Source organism: Notothenia rossii (genome assembly GCF_949606895.1).
Source record: "Notothenia rossii genome assembly, chromosome: 10".
Lineage (NCBI taxonomy): Eukaryota > Metazoa > Chordata > Actinopteri > Perciformes > Nototheniidae > Notothenia > Notothenia rossii.
The window spans coordinates 53776053-53796715 of record NC_136908.1 but is presented as its reverse complement, the minus strand read 5'-3'; the positions used below and the strand labels follow the sequence as shown (position 1 = coordinate 53796715).

At 45.2% G+C, this 20663-nt stretch overlaps 3 protein-coding genes across 4 annotated transcripts; 1 reads left to right on the top strand and 2 right to left on the bottom strand.

Moving 5' to 3' along the window:
- Positions 1–169: 169 nt before the first annotated feature.
- On the bottom strand, positions 170–5637 carry optn (optineurin). Its single transcript, XM_079656049.1, has 13 exons — positions 5504–5637; positions 4576–4700; positions 4192–4391; positions 3929–4087; positions 3632–3816; positions 3329–3431; positions 3124–3239; positions 2831–2980; positions 2321–2405; positions 2069–2227; positions 1850–1992; positions 1546–1628; positions 170–909 (listed from the first exon to the last, which is right to left on the bottom strand). The coding sequence occupies exons 2-13, from the start codon at positions 4694–4696 to the stop codon at positions 797–799; spliced, it is 1617 nt and encodes a 538-aa protein (XP_079512175.1). The 5' UTR covers positions 4697–4700; positions 5504–5637; the 3' UTR covers positions 170–796.
- Positions 5529–9734, top strand: ccdc3a (coiled-coil domain containing 3a). Of its 2 annotated transcripts, XM_079656069.1 has the most exons (4): positions 5529–5642; positions 6145–6248; positions 6583–7450; positions 7860–9734. In XM_079656069.1, the coding sequence occupies exons 3-4, from the start codon at positions 7044–7046 to the stop codon at positions 8122–8124; spliced, it is 672 nt and encodes a 223-aa protein (XP_079512195.1). In that variant the 5' UTR covers positions 5529–5642; positions 6145–6248; positions 6583–7043; the 3' UTR covers positions 8125–9734. The 2 variants fall into 2 exon arrangements, with proteins under 2 accessions (XP_079512195.1, XP_079512196.1); XM_079656070.1 differs by lacking the exons at positions 5529–5642; positions 6145–6248 and having other exon boundaries at positions 6509–7450.
- A 3319-nt stretch (positions 9735–13053) lies between these two features.
- On the bottom strand, positions 13054–16558 carry LOC307023062 (large neutral amino acids transporter small subunit 3-like). Its single transcript, XM_079656073.1, has one exon. It carries the CDS (start codon positions 14866–14868, stop codon positions 14314–14316), a length of 555 nt encoding a protein of 184 aa, XP_079512199.1. The 5' UTR covers positions 14869–16558; the 3' UTR covers positions 13054–14313.
- Positions 16559–20663: the final 4105 nt, after the last annotated feature.

The following is a 20663-nucleotide window of genomic DNA, read 5'->3' as shown; positions in this document are numbered from 1 at the left end:
AACACACACACACACACACACACACACACACACACACCCCTATCTATCTCAGTAATGGTTTAAGCTTCAAATTATCAATATGCAATAAAAAGTGTTTTTTTAAATACCTCGTCGGAGTCATAATCCTTCAGATGTGGTTATTTCGCAATATGACGAAAAAAGACAGAAATTGGCAGATATTTTTGATTTTATTTCAGAGAATTACAACAGAATCAGAATGTCTCCTATAATCAGCAGGGTATTGATGCCTCCTGCTTAGAGACATACAAAAGCTACCATACACAGTGATAGGCTGATTAACAAATTAAATACATTGCATTTTAATTTACAGGTATCACCCACTGAGTCAAAATATATGGTATATTTCTTTATAATAAAGTGCCTACATGTTTCGTGCTGTTTTTCCCACCACCACCACCAACAACAACCATTAGCTAAAATGTCCTCTCAAAGGAAACAAAGATTAGGAATTTCAAATAAAATACAAAAAAATAGCCTTCTGCAACCAAATACTTGGTTAACTTAATTTATTTTAAGTGTGCATGACGGACAGCTCATTGCTCAAATCGTATCAAAGGGTTTGAACTGTTCATCTACAGCTTGGTTCCAGTCAAAAGACAAAAGCAAAAGAAAACCCAGAACAACGCTGCGGGTTAAGAACACACACAACTTTGCAACAAACTTGGTAAAATATTGGTGAATGAGGCCAATGCGAGTCTCAGGGATCTGAGAGGAGGTACAGATAAAGAAGAGGAAGTCTCAGATTATTGTTGTTGAAGCTTGTAATGGTGGTTTTCTAGATGATGCAGTCCATGATGTGGATCTGCAGGGAGTCCAGGTCTGGCAGGACGTCATTGCACTTCGGACAGGCGTGTTCTGGAATATTCCCCTGATGATGCCAGTCAGTTCCTGAGAGTCAGAGACACAGATTATAACCTGAACATGCTGAACGCACAATGTCAATTAGAAAACAGAGAAAAACTGTGATGTTAATTTTCTAGAGTTACATGCTTGTATTGTTTCTAATTTGCCAAGTGTCAACTTTCAACAACCTCCAAGTTACATAAGACTGTAGAATATCCAAGAAATAGTTCCTGCTAGCTGTTTCCTGCTTCCAGTCGTTATGCTAAGCCAAGTAAACAGTATAAACTAGGGCTGCTCGATTATGGCAAACATCATAATCTCGATTATTTGGGTCAATAATTGTAATTGCGATTATTAAATGCGATTATTCATTGACTTTGAAAACATCCATCTATTGGAGAATTTTAGTTGATTACCCTGAACCTGGAGTATAATTCAACTGAAAAAAAAAAAAGTAATAATAAAAAAAAAATCTTTTTATTTTGATTACGTTGTTTTCGTAATCGTTGCAAGCCATAATCGTAATCGAGATTAAAATACGATTAATTGAGCAGCCCTAGTACAAACCCCTATAACTAACTTGGCAAGAGAACACACATTTACCCAAAATGCTGACATTTATTTTACAAAGTGGAAGTATGCCAGGAAGACAATGCTCAGGAAGTATAAACACAGCTGTACCTCTCCCAACCAGAGAGGCTCCGGCTCCGTGTGGACTTCCTCCCATTGACACATGTCTCTGCTGCATCTCGGTCAGCGAGCGCCTGTGGACAAACACAAGGCAAATCATTCGAATTATGTATGATGTGAATGATAAAGTGATTAGCCATGGGATTTATGCTTTGAATATCTAATACGCAAACAAATAAACGATATACATGTTTATTATCATGCAACATTTCCCACGTGTCCTTGTTGCCCTCATGAGGCAGTTGTTCCCACTCACTGTTTACAGCTAGTGTTAAAATTGTGTTTGATTCCTCACCGGCCCAGCGACTCCAACTCCTCCTGCAGCTGGTGGTTCTGCTTCTTCACATACTCCAGCTGGGCAGCCAGACACTCCCTCTCCTCGTGGAGTTTCTCCCTCGCTTCCCGCTCTGCGTAGAAGTCCGAGGAGTAGACCTCAGCCTGCACAACAACAGAGCGCTTGATGAAATATCACTAAACGGATAGATGACAGACGCTTGGCCTAACAGCAACTCACCTGAGCCTTGAACACGGAAATGGTCCCCAGCTCCTCCTCCTTCTTGAACATTTCCTGCTTCATGTCATCGATGTGGTTCTGTTTAGCAGCCAGGGCCTCCTCGGCAGCAGCCAGACGTTCCTGCAGCTGCTCCGCCACCTCCTTCGCCACCAGCACAGACTGCAACACCACATTTCACACACTTTAAACTGCAATTGGTCTGCTTTGGTTATCTGTTGCTAAAAGGCTCCTTGTTATGCTTCATAAACTGACCTCTTTCTTCTTCTTCTCCTCTTTGAGTTCATCGTAGTCTTCAAACAGCTTGGTGTAGGCATCCTTCAGAAGGGCCATGTTGTTCCTGTAAGGAAAGGAGGAAGGAAAAAGGGAGGAAGGAAAGAAGAAGAAGGAAGGAAGGGAGAGAGGGAAGAAGGGAGAAATGATGGAAGGAAAGAAGGAAGGAAGAAAGGAAGAAGGAGGGAAGGAAGGAAGGAAGGAAGGAAGGAAGGGAGAGAGGGAAGTATGGAACAAGAATGGAAGGAAATAAGGAAGGAAAGAAAGAAGGAAGGAAGGAAGGAAGGAAGGAATGAAAGGAAGAAGGAAAGAAGGAAATAAAGGAAGAAAGGAAGAAAGGAAGAATGGAAGGAAGAGCGGAAGGGAAGAGGAAGTATAAATATATAATGTTATTACTGCATAGTAAAAAAAAGTTAGGATAAGTGTTCATGTGTATGCACGTGTGAGTAAGTGTGTGTGTGTGTGCGTGTGTGTGTGTGTGTGTCCTCGGACCTCTCCTCTCCAGTCTTCCTCTGCTCCATCAGGTTCTGAGCCTGCATGCTGTCCACCTGCAGCTTCAGCCGCTCGTTGACAGAAAGCACTTCCTGTTTGTCGGCCAGCTGAGCCTTCAGAGTGACAACATCCTTTTCCACCTCCCGACATCTGTACGCAAGAGCCGAGATAAGGCACAGGACGAACGGGGTTGGAAGTGTCATTGTTGTTCCTTTACTAAATGTATTACACATTAAGACAGTATGTGTGTGAGAGTGTGTGTGTGTGTGTGTGTGTGTGTGTGTTGGTCTGACCGGTCCTGCAGGTTCTTCTTCATGCCTTCGGCTTCATCGAGCTTGGACTGGGCATGCTGCAGTTCTTTGAACAGCGTCATCATCTGAGACTTCATGTTCTCCACCTCAGATGCTGCCTAACACATTTGCACAATGACACACAAACATTACAATAAGGAAACCTAACCTTGCACACACACATGAGTGGACCTCTACCTCTAAATACCTTTTCTTCTTTCCCAGAATCCTGCTCGGGCTCTGTGGGCTCTGCTTGGGTGGTCTGTGTTGATTCATCCACAATAGACTTCCTCTCCTCCAGCTCCTTTATCCTGTCGGATCATATGTCAGAGGAACATGTCGAGATGTGAGAGTCAGATAGTCATTTACTGCAGATTTATTCAGGTTTACAGGAAAAAGAGCAAGGAACCCCTAAAGGCCTGACTTCCTGTTTCTTGTTAAGTGCTTCAGCTTTCATGATGTACTATAATCAGATTATAACATGGCGTTATAACGTGTTGTGGTGCTGTACCTGGCGGCGGCAGACTGCAGCTGGCTCCTCAGCCCCTCGGCCCGCTGCGTCTCGTCCCTCAGAGACTGCAGCAGCTGGCTGACGGTGGTCTCCTCGCCCTCCAGCCGGGACCCCGTCATGCTCAGCTCCGAGTTTCTGCTGCGCTCCAAACCACACACACTGTTCACGCCGTCCACACCTCCATCCTGAGAAGAGAAACAGCCAGACATTTGGTTTCCAGCCGTGTGTCATTCCATCGAAATTGTAGATAGAAATCTGATTCTTCGCTATCGCATGTTATATTTGCTAACTACTCACGGACACTTTGAAGACCTCGATGAAGGAGTCCTGCGAGTCCTGCTCGGCCTTCAGCTGCAGCTCAGAGTTCATGGCCACCAGGTCGTTCTTCTCTGCCTGCAGGCGAGCAACCTGGGCACGCAGGGCGTCCAGCTCCGCACTGTGATTGGACGACGCAGCCTGGAGACGACATCAAAGAGAAAGAACCAATTTAGCTTGGAACAAAATGAATTTGAATAAATTGAAACAGTTAATAATTAACAAATGACCAGTTACACCCTCACCAGCAGACCACCTCCTGCCCCCCCCTCCTCCTGCTTCATCTTGTTCAGCTCCTGGTTTTGGATTATCAGCGCCTCCATGCGCCCTCGAGCTTCCTCCAGCTTGCACTCCAGGAAGCTCCGTTCCTCCTTCTGCTTCTCCCGCCACGAAGACAGACCCTCAAAACGCTCCTTCATCGTCATGTTGGTCTGCTGCAGGGCCTCTGAGTAAAAGAAACACACGTAGAATTTGAATTATAAGCTTTACAATAGCTATTATAACTCTCCTGAAAGCTGCTTATCACATTAAACTTCCCTGACAGGAAAACACAGTCTCCTGCCCTTTGACCCTAGACACACCTCATTACAGCATTATAGCAGCAGGCCCTAACACACAGCTGGTCTCACCTTTCAGGTCCCGGTTCTCCTGAATGAGCTTGTTCATTTGCGTCAGGGTTTCCTCCTGTGTGCCGCACTCCGTGTGAGAGCGAGAGATGTCACCATTCATCACGGGGCCTTCAGACGCCATGATGCTGAGAGCAAAGGGATTCGAGAAGAAACGAGAGCTTGAAAATTGATATAATATTGCTAAAGACACAGTAACAATCAGAGGAAATAGTACAGGTGAACTTTATCTAAACCGTCTTATATCTAATAAACAACAATTCAATGTAAGACCCTCTCACTTCCTTGCTTGTTAATCACTTTGCTTATCTGCACTCATTATGCTTTGTGTTGTAAAGTAAATTATAAATTCTGTAATTAAAGCTGTAGCATATTTTCTGTTTGGAATATTGGAAATATCTGTATGGAGAAAACGATTTATGTCCCACACCATGAGTTACAAAGTGAAGAAATGAAACCATTGACGATATGACATCAGCAGAAAAGCAGCATACATGATCCAATCAGGAAACCACGTGACACCCACTTGATGACTAACAACAATAAAGCTGTATGTTAAACACCCTGTGGTGTACTGCCTTTTTCAACTCACTTGATTACCAATACTTAATAATGCCAATAATAATACTAGTAACAATCATTGCAATCATAATAATAACAATACAGGAAATATCATGGCTCAACTTAAGGTACACTACTGTGAACACAGTGGGAAATATGCTACTTTAAAACTGCCACTGAATACTACACACGTTCCAGATGTAGAAATGGGTATGTATTTGTTTAAAAAATAGACGGACAGTGTTACTTTCGCTTTCTTCAGGCGGGCCTGTCCGATGGAAACACTGAAAAGTTACAGTAAATTACACAACACGGATGTACTTTAAAGTGCGTCACAGCAACGAAAGACAGGAAGAAGAGTTAGTCTCACCTGCTGAGGACCTGTAGCTGCTGTCAGTCTGATGGTCAGAGTTTCACAGCAACAACAACAACAACAGGACAGCCGGACAGTCTGTCAACCTTCAGATGCTGCTGCTTGTGGATCAACGTCAAGAAACAGAGCACTTCCGGTGAGCACTTTCAAAAATAAAAGCAGGTTATATGGTCAACCACTTTCAGAGGTAGACGAATTATTCAACCCTTTTAGATGAGAAACACGTTGGCTAGTAATACCCTATGGTAATACCACAGTGTTCAAGTACACACAAACTCTGGTGCAAGAAAAATACAAATGTTTGCTGAAGTACATTTACAAAACTATTAGCATCAACATATACATTTTCAAACTTTATATATAGGCTAAGTAACACATATTGGTTGTATCCAATGATATGAAAGAACACTTTCTTTTAGCCTAAAAATTCTATATTTGGGAAATAACTTTATTCTGCTGTAGTCAATCCAATTATTCAATTATATTCTAATTATTGTATCGAATGTTAGTGTTAATCTAGGTTTTGTAATGTAAGGGAAATGCATTCAAGCAGCTCAAATGTATGCTCTTATTGTGAAAGCTAATGTGTTTTACTTCCTGTCCCTTTTAAACTAACGAAGGTCTCTACTTCCTTGCAGTGACGTCGCTCATCAGTTGCACGTGAGGGCGGGAAATTCCCCCCTGAGTCACCCTGTAAACAAACCAGGAAACAAACTAAAAACACGAGACTTCCATAATAATTGTAATATTTATAAGTGAAAAAACAAATAAAGTTTACTGTAAAATATAAATGAATTGCAAAAATCTCATAAACATAAGCTAAAACAAAGAAAGTATTCGCTTTATATGTATGTAATAAATGCATGTTGTTCATGTCAGTGTCCAGTAGATGTCAGTGTTTGATAAACTTAAATTCAAAACTGCAAAGATTCACTCTGTAGTTGGCTGTAGTTACTAGTTAAAGCAAAGTGCCAACTGGGTGTTACACATGCACATGAGTGTCAACCATTAGTATCTTTGAAATTATATTTTAAAAGTAGCTTGTGTTTCATAACTCTTTAACATTATTGATAAAGGGTTACAGACTGACTGAGAGGAGGTGCTGACAGAGGAGGTGCAGAATAATAGAGGAGGTGCAGACTGACAGAAGAGGAAGAGCAGACTGTCAGAGGAGGTGCATACAGAGGAGGAGCATGCATCGGTAAAACAGGAGAAGGTTGGAGTGCAATACGTTTCTGCAAACTGATCTGACCCCTTTAAGGACTCTGGGATAGAGGAGATCTGAGTCTGCAGGTGGTGTTAATGGACCAAATCACTGTGATCGAATTTTTTGTTGTTTTAATTACTTTGTGATTAGTGCTTTTGGATCCATGAAACCATTACATGTCTGGTTCCATTTTTTAACTCAACTTCTGTAACTTGGCTGCTTGGATGGACTGCCCTCCAGCATGAAGTAGACACATTACATTTTATTTCTCAATTGAAGCATCACCACCGGGTTTAGACCAGGCCTGTAACCATTCTGGAGCTCTTCAGAATGTTTCCCATGTCTCTCCTGCTCGCAGCACTTGGCGTTTTTGCGCATCTGAAAACTTTTACGCACGGCTGCCAGCTCCCCTCCGAGTGGCGGCCGCTGAGCGAGGGCTGCCGGGCGGAGCTGGCGGAGATCATCGTGTACGCCCGGGTCCTGGCGATCCACCGGGAGCCCCTGGGCGGTGGGGCGGGCAGCCTGTACAACTCGCTGCCCTTCGGCTTTGGGGATGGGTACGAGAGCGCGGAGGAAGGGCTGCTGTACTCCGCGGAGGTGGAGATGCTGTGCGATCAGGCCTGGGGCAGCATGCTGGAGGTGCCCTCTGGATCCAGGCTCAACCTTACCGGACTGGGATATTTGTCGTGCCAGTCCCACACCGTGATGGAGAACAACTCCTACTTTTTCTTCCTCAGGTGAGCTGCAAGGCCTGCCTGGACACATTTATCTAAGTAGTTCCAAATGACATGGAGCTTAAACACGAATTCAAATTGTACCTAACAGTTTAGAGTACGTTTTATTGTTGCAATTAAAGTTAAACAGCATCCTATTTGCACTTTGCAAAACAAGCTTGAACAGCCACACCATCTATGCTCTTTGTTATAGTGTATTTCCATTAAGTAAGACTTTAAATATATGTATTATCACTATCATCTATCTGACTGCTCTTGCTACTTATGTCGCAGAAGAACATTTTACAGGCAATGCTAATGTTATGCTCATTAAATATCTTTAGATAGCATTTCTTGCTTTCAGCCATTAAAACAGCTCCTTCTGTACATCCCAGTACTATCTTCTCAGTGTTCCTGTTTATCTCCTCTGCAGGATGGATGAGAACTACAACATCCTCCCCCATGGTGTCAACTTCCAGGACGCCATCTTCCCAGACACATCGGACAACAGACGCATGTTCTCCAGCCTCTTCCAGTTCTCCAACTGCACCCAGGGGAGCCAGCCTTTCCACACCTTCAGCCCTGAGTGGGAAAACCAGGAGGACAGCAGGGTAGGACAACACATTGTTGGTCTGCACGGTTACCATGCTACCAAGAGTACCAAAAGTTGTAACCCTCAGAACTTCCATGCAGCATGATGAGTTTTAAAAAAAAAAATATCTTCTTCAGTCAGGTCAGCTTTCCTGTTGTTTACAGAGGAAGTAAACACCTTCTCTTTACCACTGATATAACAGATTGACAGTCAAAAAGACACACATACACACCTTTTTCAAAACAATAGAGATAGAGGATTACTTTGGTAGTGAAAAGTTGATACAAAATGTAACCCACTGGATAAACCAAGGTTACAAGGTTCTTGTATTTTGTTTGTTAATAATTATTTATTATTTATTTTGTTATTTTATAGTATATTAGAGTTTAATGGTCAACTTTTAAGAACAAAGCTCATTGGTTCATAACGCAATCATGATTGCAGTTGGACTAAAATCCGCCAAGTCCCGCCTCCTCACTGAGGTTAGTGAGGGCACGTTGAAGACATGTGTGAAGGAGCAGCGTCACGCTGGAAGAACGGAGACAGTGGCCGTTTCTCAATCTCGAGGATACTGGCTTCCAAGCCAATATTTCAGGGATGCTACGTCATCGAGTGCCGCCGAAGTACTGTTCCAATGTCCAGCATACTTGAAATTCCACCGAGGCCGCGTCCTTGGTTTGGGGGAAATTTCGAGGCTGCACATGGGTAGACTCCGCGGTCTAAAAATCCCCACAATGCTTTGCACACAGACCTATTGCCCCAAATCTGTGGTGGAAAATGTAAGGCGGGGCCTCTCATATGACACACACCTGCACACTTGCTAGCCTGTTCCACTCTTGGTTTTCCGAATGCCAGAAAGTATTCTTGCCTCGCTTCTGAAGCAAGATGCTCGGCAGACATGTACTATCAAGCAAGCGTAATCACAATTGAGAAACACCCACAAGGCTTGTTTGAGACGAGCTGCGGCTCGCCTCGAAAGTAGACGAGAATAGCCGATCGCAGCCGGAGGAGTCTCAAAAAGCTTGCCTGAAGTCGGACAGCTCGGGCCGTTTCTCAATCTCGAGGATGCTGGCTTGGTAGTCGCCTACTTCCAAGTCACTTCCTTCAGAAATGAAGCAAGTATGCTTCCAAGCCACTGCTTCGGAAAACGAAGAAGAATGGAACAGGCCAACAAGTGTGCCACTCTCTCTAGCGGTTTCAACATTAACTGTACTGAAAATAAATACCTAACGATGTCTATCTAATTATGAACTTGCTTTACTTTCATGGAACACATTTTTGGTGATAACAAACAAATGTAACAAAGTAACATATTTACCAACACATGTTCTACACCACTACATACATTTAAATGTGTGCTGCGTCGGTTCAGCTATTCTCCGCAAGGGTTTTTGAAATTAGTCCGTGCGCAAAGCATTGTGGGGATTTTAAGGACGCGAAGTCTACCCATGTGCAGCCTCGAAATTTCCCGTAAAGGTACTGAGACAACGAAATGCAGTTTAGCTTCTAACGAGGAGTGCAAAAAGCAGTAAAGTGAAAAGTAATGTACACAATCTACAGATTAAAATATAGAATGAATTGAATGATGAATAAACAGTGAGGGGTATGAATACACTAGATATACACAGCAGCCTGTGAGCAGTATGAACAGTGTGTATGAATATGCTAAGATATATAAAGTATGAAAACGGTAAGCAGTGCAAGTATAGTATACACAATATACAGGACTGTCTCAGAAAATTAGAATATTGTGATAAAGTTCTTTATTTTCTGTAATGCAATTAAAAAAACAAAAATGTCATACATTCTGGATTCATTACAAATCAACTGAAATATTGCAAGCCTTTTATTATTTTAATATTGCTGATTATGGCATACAGCTTAAGAAAACTCAAATATCCTATCTCTAAATATTAGAATATCATGAAAAAGTATACTAGTAGGGTGTTCAACGAATCACTTGAATCGTCTAATTAACTCGAAACACCTGCAAGGGTTTCCTGAGCCTTGAAAAACACTCAGCTTGGTTCAGTAAACTAAATCACAAGTATGGGGAAGACTGCTGATCTGACTGCTGTCCAGAGGACCGTCATTGACACCCTCCATCAGGAGGGTAAGACACAAAAAGAAATTTCTCAAAGAGCAAGCTGTTCACAGAGTGCAGTTTCAAAGCACATCCACAAAAAGTCTGTTGGAAGGGGGAAATGTGGCAGGAAACGCTGCACAACCAAGAGAGATGACCGCAGCCTTAACAGCATTGTGAAGAAGAGTCGCTTCCAGAATTTGGGGGAGCTTCAAAGACAGTGGACTGAAGCTGGAGTCCAGGTATCAAAAGTCACTGTTCACAGACGTGTCCGGGAAATGGGCTACAATAGCCGTATTCCCATGGTCAAGCCACTTCTGAACTCAAGACAACGGAAGAGGCGTCTGACTTGGGCTAAGGAAAAGAAGCACTGGACAGTTGCACAGTGGTCCAAAGTCCTCTTTTCAGATGAAAGCAAGTTTTGTATTTCATTTGGAAGTCAAGGCGCCAGAGTCTGGAGAAAGGCTGGAGAGGAGCAAAATCCAAGTTGCTTGAAATCCAGTGTGAAGTTCCCACAGTCAGCGATGGTTTGGGGAGCCATGTCAGCTGCTGGTGTTGGTCCACTGTGTTTCATCAAGCCCAGAGTAAATGCAGCTGTGTACCAAGAGATTTTAGAGCACTACATGCTTCCGTCTGCTGAAAAGCTCTATGGAGATGAGGAATTCATTTTCCAGCATGATCTGGCACCTGCCCACAGTGCCAAAACCACCAGTAACTGGTGTACTGACCATGGCATTACTGTCCTCGATTGGCCTGCAAATTCCCCTGACCTGAACCCCATAGAGAATATGTGGGGTATTGTGAAGAAGAAGCTGAAAGACACCAGACCCAACAATGCTAATGAGCTAAAGGCCGCTATTGAAGCATCCTGGGCATCCATAACACCTCAGCAATGCCACAGGCTGATTGCCTCCATGCCACGCCGCATTGATGCAGTAATCCGTGCAAAAGGATTCCCAACCAAGTACTGAGTGCATTAATGGACATTTTCAAATGTTTGATTGTGTTTTGCTGTTATAAATCTTTTTTTTTTACTTGGTCTGAGGAACTATTCTAATTTTTTGAGATAGGATTTTTGAGTTTTCTTAAGCTGTATGCCATAATCAGCAATATTAAAATAATAAAAGGCTTGCAATATTTCAGTTGATTTGTAATGAATCCAGAATGTATGACATTTTTGTTTTTTTAATTGCATTACAGAAAATAAAGAACTTTATCACAATATTCTAATTTTCTGAGACAGTCCTGTATAGATATTAAGTTCATGATAAACATTGTGGAACAATGATGAAAAATGTGAATGGAAGTGGCGATGTAAAACTGACACAAAACAACAACAAACTTTTGCCGAGCCAATTGACCTTTCGCAAAGCCACGCCCCTAAATGCCCGTTGTCCAATCATATTCGATCACGTGCGCGGCTCCCTGTGGAAGTCCGACAAGCTTAGCGTTCAAATTCATTGCGAAAATGGTGAAGCGTTGTGCTTATGGTCTTTGCAAATCGGATAGCAGATATCCCATAAGCTTAGAGGGGGGGGTGATATTTTACCCGTTTCCTAAACCCAAAACCCGAGAGGAGAGATGCCGCCAGTGGATAAAGAAATGCGGCAGGCCCCATGCCCAGCTGAATATGGCGAATATCAACAAACACAAATACGTTTGCTCCAAGGTAAATACATGCTAACGTAGCTAGCTAGCTAGCAAAGATTACATTCACAAATTAACTAATTTAATTAGCTAATTTCACTAACTAACGTTAGCTAAAGTCACACGATTACAGCTGTAAGCTGTGTGCTTCTAGGTCGTTTTGACCATGTATATCACTTGATGCATAATAATGTCTGAACAGCTGAGCTCCGTTATTAGTCTACCTGTGGTCAAAGTACAAACAAGAAAGCCAACAGGCAATCATTCATTTATATTTTGCTTTAATCTTTGTAGCATTTTGTTAATGGAAAGCCTACTGCCGACTTCCCTAATCCTGCTGCACAAGTGGGCACCCCGACCCCCACAAAGGAACAACAAGGTGGATGCAGAAAGCCACCAAGGAAACGGTAGTTAACTTTAGACAAACTACAACATTTAATGCCTCTTGTGATTGTATTGTTTTATTCCAAAATAATAATAATAATTCCGTCGAATTTGACATACAGCTCATGTGGTTTTTCACTCTTGCACTGCGACCTGTATGCAAGTGCCTCTATTGATGTTGTGCCTCCCTCTTTTCTAATGTTTATACTGTGGATATAACCCTCCATAGCGTATTGTAGCCCCTTTTGTCGGGACCTGGAGGACATTGCTGCGTTATTGCTCCAAAATGAGTCTGTTAAGGCGACTCCGACGTTACGGAGACCCTCCATTATGGCTTTGTTTAACGCATCTGGTTCTCAGCTTGTCGGACTAGCAACAGTAACCAAGGGGGGGCGTGGCTTTGCGAAAGGTCAATTGGAGAGTTTCATCAGCAGCACGGGGTAAAAACCACAAATGAGCGCTCAGCTCGAAATACCAGCGAGTCGTTTCCATAGGTCTTTTCCCATCAAGCATTTAGCTTCCGCAGCCTGTGGAGAAAAACTGCGCCCGCCGCGCCTCAAGTCTGCGGGCGTCTTTGTCCCGCGAGATTTCAACGTCTCATGTAGGCGAGCCTCCCATGGATTACGGTGTATACATAGAGGCAGATCATGATTATTGCACAGTGGGGATATGGGGAGTTATTTGTGTGTGTTTAATGTCCTAATGGCCCATGGGAAGAAACTGTTTGTGAATCTGGAGGTGCGGGCTTTCAGTGAACGGTAGCGCCGGCCCGAGGGCAGCAGGTCGAACAGATGACGGGCTGGGTGGGATGAGTCCTTCAGGATGGAACTGGTCCTCTTGATGTCTTCCAGGGAGGGCAGAGGGCAGCTAATAATCCTCTGGGCCGTGTTAATGACCCTCTGCAGAGCCTTCCTGTCAGCAGCCGAGCACCCTGCATACCAAGCAGAGATGCAGTATGTGAGGACGCTCTCAACTGTAGACTGATAGAAGGTCACCAGCAGCTTCTGATTCAGATGGTTCTTTCTGAGCAGTCTCAGGAAGTACAGTCGCTGCTGGGCCTTCTTTATCACTGCCGTGGTGTTTGTGGACCAGGTGAGCTCCTGGGAGATGTGGACTCCCATGAATTTAAATGAAGGCACCCTCTCTACACAGTCCCCGTTAATGTAGAGGGGGGCGTGGTCTATGCTGGTTCTCCTGAAATCGATAATAATTTATTTCGTTTTTATTGAGTTTAGCAGTAGGTTGTTGACCGCGCACCACTCAGTCAGTTTCAAGACCTCCTCTCTATAGGCTGTCTCTCACTCTGTTTGTGGAGAAAGCAGCCCCCACACATAGGTGAACAGCATGTATCTCCAGGACTGAGGCTTAGCCAGAAAGCCACATAACTACTTACTGAGCCATCTTCATTAGTCATTTTGAAATGATTAGTGATCAAATCTGGAGAAAAGGCACAGAGATGTCTGACATTAGGGTTACAAATGTAGCTTCCTTGTCCATTTTAAACTGTCCTGTAATGTGCTTCTTAAATGTTTCAAATACAAATTGAGTGAGTGATATTTGCATCCTCACAATATTAATAAACTACTGAACGATATTTGTTGTGTAGCCATTAGCTGCAAGCCCATTGGCTTGGCTATTAGCAGTTCTACCATCTGATTGGGTTAGAGGAGCATTCTCCTTGTCTGATTGGCTGGCAGCCAACCTATCACGTTCTGCCTTTGCCCGGTTCAGGTTTCTACGGTGATAGAATAGATAGCCTGGCAACAGGAATCCAGCCACGGACATGATGAGAAGGCCCAGATTGATCCAGTAAGGATCTCCATTGAGGTGTCCCAGCATCAGGATGAACAGTGGCTGTTGCAGCAGGGTGAAGCCAGCACTGATCATGGACTGCATGCCTGTCAGTGTTCCAAAGTGGTTGGCTGGATACACAGCTGCATAGAGACCTCCACAGCAGGAGTGGATAAATCCTCTCACTATGGTGTGCAGGACAAAGGACAGCAACTGGATGGGCAGGTTGTCAGTCATGGAAATGATTCCGAAGGTGACCAATAGGAGGTTGGTGAAGATGAAAGCTCTCATGGCATTGGTCAGTTTCTGGATCTTTCTATCTCTCTTTGTGGGATCATATTCACTGTCCTTTGCATTTTCCTTCAACCTTCAGTCCATAATGTAGCCAATCTAAGGAAAGGTGGCAAGACACAACAGCTGCATCATTCCGAAGATAGAGGAGTAGAAACCAACTTGTTCCTCCACCTCCTGCAGCAGCTCTTCTGAAGGGTTTGGCTGGCCGTGGGTGACCAGGAACTCCAGCATCTTCTTCAAGGCACCGATGAAGAAGATCAGCCTCAGCTGGGTCGTTGCCATGGTGATGACACTCCACAGGAAGATGGGCGAGCACACAGAGTGACAGAGTGGCAGCCCGCCTTGGGGTGGGCTTTGTGAGTCTGCGTGCTCGGGTTCTGACTGCTTGGGTCCCATCATGTCTTCCATGACAGCCACGTGGGTCACGTACCTGTCCCCAGTCACCTTGTCCTCAGCCACAACTCCACTCAGCTTCATCTTTTTAGTGTATCGGACGTCTTCAGATGCAAGGAAGGACTCAGCAGGCCAGTTCCAGCCGGAAAAGGCTGCTCCATTAGTGAACATCCAGACCACCAGACCAATGGAGTTGGTCTGAATGGATTTTCTATCATTAGAACCAGACAGTCGAAATACAAAATATATACTTGTCATTACAGATCACTTTACCAAATATGCTGTCGCTATTCCTACCAGAGACCAGAAAGCCAGCACTGTTGCCAAAACCTTGTGGGAACACTTCCTGGTCCATTATGGTTTTCCTGAACGCCTACATAGCGATCAGGGTCGAGACTTTGAGTCTCATACCATTAAAGAGCTATGTGCATTAGCAGGCATACGGAAGGTGAGAACAAGTCCTTACCATCCCATGGGAAACCCTGTTGAACGCTACAATCGAACACTATCAGCATGTTGGGTACTCTGAAGGACAAAGAAAAAGCACAGTGGAGAGGACATTTCAAACCTCTCACTCATGCTTACAACTGTACCAGAAATGACGTCACTGGTTTTTCCCCATATGAGCAAATGTTTGGGAGACAGCCAAGACTACCCATAGATAGGGATGGGTATCGAGAACCGGTACTAAGTCAATACCGGTACCTGATTGGACGGTATCGGAATACCGTTAAGCCGCTGGACAAACGGTGCTGCTATCGGTATATGTGTTACGTCTACTTCCTTTAACTTTAAACCATTCTGGTTGGTTGGGAACCCCTCATCCCGTGTGATGTATCCGGTTTGAGACCCCTCTGATTGGCCACTGTAAATGCCACTCGTCATCTCTCTCAACAGCGCTCTTATTATTGTTGTGAGACTCAGGCATGGCGGACAGAGCGAAGCGATCGAAGGTCTGGGTGCACTTTAAAAAATGTAGTGGCAAGGCGCAATCTATGTACTCAATTAGTAACTTGTAAAGGGGGTAACACAAGCAACTTAATGAAGCATTTGCAAACCAGACACTCATTCAATCTAAAACGGTGCAGCGTATTTGACAGCCTAAACAATGTGGCTGCTAGCGATACTGCTAGTGCTAATAGTGCTAGCGGGCTTCAGCCGCGCCGTGTGTAAATGTGACCTGAGCGAAGGCTCGCAGGCAGATTAGCTGATGCGCACGGGTAATATGTTTTGTTTACCTGAGTGCAGTCTTGCAGGCACATCGCCTTGTCTTTTTTTAGTTTATTAACACTGACAGTGTATTAATTGTGAGCTCCTACACCTATAATAATTTGGCCTTTCATTGAATGCTTTATAAACTAGTTAAACTTACAGATGTCATTGTGAATTGGAAAACTGCATTGACATGTTGTTAAAGGTCAACGTTTCAATGTATGGTTCAGCAATTGTTGGTCGTTTACTAGGAATTGACATATTTTAAGCTCAAATACTTTGTTCTATGTTTAAACCTTCAGAAACATTTTGACATGTTTCTGTTCAGCACATCATTTATTTTGTGATGATTTAAAAGTACAATCCAGAATAATATACGTACTCGCCTTTATCTTTTTGCCATCTTAGCCTTTTTGCCAATTTCTTCATATCACAGTTTTGCATGATGTCACTGTAGGACAATGTTTTAAGGATCTCTTGTCGAGCTAGGTTGTCAGTTTGAAATGTCTGGATGAAGATGTAACTGATTTACAAATTTAAAAAAATGCCTCTTTTCATCCTCTGTCTGAGGGAAAACCCCAAAAAGCATTATAGGGCGAGCCAGGCCCCTTTAAGTTATTTTATTTATTTGTATCTGCTTCTGAGAAGTTAATGCATAAGTTATACAGTTATTTCTGCAAGAAAAAATTACAATAAAATGACTGTTTAATCTTCACATCTTGTATTCATGTCTATAATTTTGAGCACCAAATTATTGAAAAGTATCGAAAAATACCGATACCGATAAGCAGTACCGGTATCGGTATCGGTATCGATAAAAATCCTAACGATACCCATCCATAGACATAGCTTTTGGATTGCCAGTAAAAGACAGAGTCCCACTCAAACTCTCAATATGTGAGGAACCTTAAATCTAACCTTGAAGAAAGCTATCGAGTTGCGAAATAAAACTCTCACAATGTTAGAGTAAAACAAGAAGCGATTTGATAAAGCTGTCAGAGAATCTACACTGGATGTTGGAGATAGAGTTCTGGTTCGTAATCTCTGGCTGCGAAACAAACATAAATTGGCAGATCGTTGGGAACCTACTGTTTATGCAGTTAACAGACGGATGGGAGACTTACCTGTTTACTCTGTGAAACCTGAAAGGGAGGAAAGAGCAAACCGGACTTTAAACAGAGACCTTCTACAACCTTGTGGATTTCTTCCTGAAACTGAAAAAGAGGAAGAAAAGACCAAAAGTAGTTCCAAGAAACCCAGAACAAGACAGCAAAGTGCCATCCAACAGGATGAGGAACCGTTTGCTTCAGACACTGACAATGATGACAGCTGGTACACTATACCAGATGTCCTTTACAGTGTTACGGTATCTGAGAGGACCCAAACGCAGGACACGGCAGAGTGTTCAAAAAGGGTTTATTAGTGAACAAAAGGTGCGGGAAGGATAATCCGGCAGGAGTGGCGAGGAAGTGGAGGCTGGTGACGACAACACGGCGGTCAGAGAATGATCCTGGAGCACAGGAAGAAAACACGTTAGCGTCAGAACATCCAGAAATAAGGTAGCTGATAATGCTGAGTAGCCTGGAGGTTTACCACTGTGGTTTAACAACGATCTGGCGCCGACAGGTTGTGGAGCCTCTGCTGATATGCCGTTGTAGATGGCTGATGAGAATCAGGTGTGAGGGTGAACAGCTGATTGCAGCAGGTGAGCCGGGAGCCAGAGTGACAGCCACCACGCCCACACAACAGGCAAAGGGAAAACATCCCCAAGGAGGCGGCTGGAAATGGACAGCCACCACAGTACCCCCCCCTTAAGGGACGCCTCCAGGCGGCCTACCTGGTCTACCAGGTCTACCAGGGTTATCCCGGTGGAAGTCCCGTACCAGGGACGCGTCGTCGATGTTTCGCCGGGGAACCCAAGACCTCTCCTCCAGGCCATAGCCCTCCCAATCCACGAGATATTGGAATCCCCTTCCACGGTGACGAACGTCCAACAATCGCCTGACGGTGTAGGTTGGGTGACCATCGATGATGCGGGGGGGTGGGGGAAGAGTCACTGGAGGAGACAAGGGGCTGCTGGCAACAGGTTTTAGCAGAGAAACATGAAAAGTAGGGTGAACCTTCATGTGTGGGGGAAGCTTGAGCTTGACTGCAGATGGGTTAACAACAGAGTCGATGATGAAGGGGCCGACATAACGTGGCGTGAGTTTTTTAGACTCTGTCTTGAGTGGGAGGTCTTTGGAGGAAAGCCAAACACTCTGACCCGGTAAGTAGTTGGGGGCCGGGGTCCTGTGACGGTCTGCGATGAGGCGGTTGCGGGCAGCGGAACGGAGCAGGGCGGCTCGGGTGTCCTTCCACACCTTACGACAGCGTCGAAGGTGGGTCTGAATGGAAGGAACAGCAACTTCCTCTTCCTGTGCTGGAAACAGGGGTGGTTGAAAACCCATGGCACAATGAAAAGGTGAAATACCTGTGACTGCATTTGACAGGGAGTTGTGGGCATATTCGATCCATGGCAGATGTGGGCACCATGAAGAGGGGTTCCTGAAAGCCACACAGCGGAGAGCCGCTCCCAGGTCCTGGTTGGCCCGTTCCGTTTGCCCGTTTGTTTGAGGATGATAACCCGACGACAGGCTCACCGATGCTCCCAGAGCCCGACAGAAGACTTTCCAAACGTGGGAAATGAACTGGGGACCCCGGTCAGAAACGATGTCGGTGGGGATTCCATGTAGTCGAACAACGTGGTTGACCAGAAGATCTGCAGTCTCTCGGGCTGTGGGAAGCTTGGGGAGAGCAACAAAGTGTACCATCTTGGAAAATCTGTCCACAATAGTTAGGATGATGGTATTACCTTGTGAGAGTGGAAGTCCAGTAACAAAATCCAAGGCCACATGCGACCAAGGGCGACTAGGTACTGGCAGCGGGCGAAGCAGACCAGAGGGAGGTTGGTGGGAGGACTTGGCGCGGGCACATACTGTACAGGCAGCAACAAAGACCCTGGTGTCTTGAGCCATGGAAGGCCACCAGAACCGCTGTCTGAGGATAAACAGTGTGCGAAGGACACCAGGATGACACGAGAGACGGGAGGCGTGTGCCCACTGCAGGACCTTGGAGCGGACAGAGATAGGCACAAAGAGATTATTAGCTGGGCAGTTACCTGGGTTAGGCTGCGCCCGCTGAGCCTCCTTAACAAGTGACTCAATCTCCCAAGTAACAGCCGCTACCACGCAGGAGGCAGGCAGGATGGTGTCTGGACCGGCAGCTGGTTCTTCGGAAGCAAACTGGCGAGAGAGAGCGTCCGGCTTGAGGTTCCGTGACCCTGGGCGGTAGGTAAGGGTGAATGAGAAGCGACCGAAATACAGAGCCCATCGAGCCTGACGGGAGTTAAGGCGCTTGGCAGTTTGGATGTAAGCCAAGTTTTTGTGGTCTGTCCATACAATAAAAGGGAGCTCAGCTCCCTCCAGCCAGTGTCTCCACTCCTCTAGGGCAAGTTTGACAGCCAGCAGCTCTCTGTTACCCACGTCATCGTTTTTCTCAGCTGGAGTGAGGCAGCGGGAGAAAAATGCACAAGGGTGTAATTTTTGGTCTCTTTCCGAGCGCTGGGAAAGAACTGCGCCTACCCCGGTGTTGGAGGCATCAACCTCCACAACGAACTGGCGAGAGGAATCAGGGTGGATGAGCACAGGGGCAGTGGTGAAGAGTCTCTTTAGCTCCGAGAAGGCTGCATCGCACTCTGGGGTCCAGGAAAAGCCAGTTGTAGGGGAAGTGAGTCTGGTTAAAGGGCCCGCCACTCTGCTGTAGTCTCTGATGAAGCGCCGATAGAAATTGGCGAAACCAAGAAACTGTTGAAGCTGTTTCACTGAGGTTGGTTTTGGCCACCCTGCCACTGATTGGATCTTCTCAGGGTCGGCCCTAATCTTTCCTCCCTCAACGATGTAGCCCAGGAATGAGACTGTGTTGACATGGAATGCGCATTTCTCCGCCTTCACAAAGAGTCTGTTCTCCAGGAGTCTCTGCAGCACCTGCCTGACATGGATAATGTGTTCCTCCTGGTTACGAGAGAATATAAGGATGTCATCCAAGTAGACGAAAACTGATCGGTTGAGGAGGTCACGGAGCACATCGTTAACCATCGACTGGAAAACTGCTGGGGCATTCATCAGTCCAAAAGGCATTACCAGATACTCGAAGTGACCGAGTGGTGTGTTAAAGGCCGTCTTCCATTCGTCCCCTTCTCGGATTCTGACGAGGTGGTAGGCATTGCGGAGATCCAGTTTGGAAAAAATTGTGGCTTCCTGGAGGGGTTCAAAGGCAGAGTTGATGAGGGGTAATGGATATCTGTTTTTTACAGTGATGGTATTAAGACCCCTGTAATCAATGCAGGGCCGCAGTGAGCGGTCCTTCTTGGACACGAAGAAAAAACCAGCTCCGACCGGGGAGGAGGATGGGCGGATGACACCGGCAGCCAGGGAGTCATGGATGTAACTCTCCATGGATTTCCTCTCAGGGCGAGACAGGTTGAACAGACGGGAGGAAGGCAGAGGGGCCCCGGGAAGAAGGTCAATGGGACAGTCGTAGGGTCGATGAGGGGGAAGAGAAAGAGCTCGCTGTCTACTGAACACTTCTCCCAGGTCATGATATTCAGTGGGGACAGATGACATGTCAGGCGGCTCGATCTTGGGTGGTGGAGTGGCGGTCTCTGCAGGCGGTAGGGCAGACTGCAGGCATGAGGATAGACAAAAACAACTCCAACTAAGGATTTTGCCAGTTACCCAATTAATCTGGGGGTTGTGTGTTCTTAACCAGGGATGGCCCAACACTATGGGGGCATGAGGTGAGGT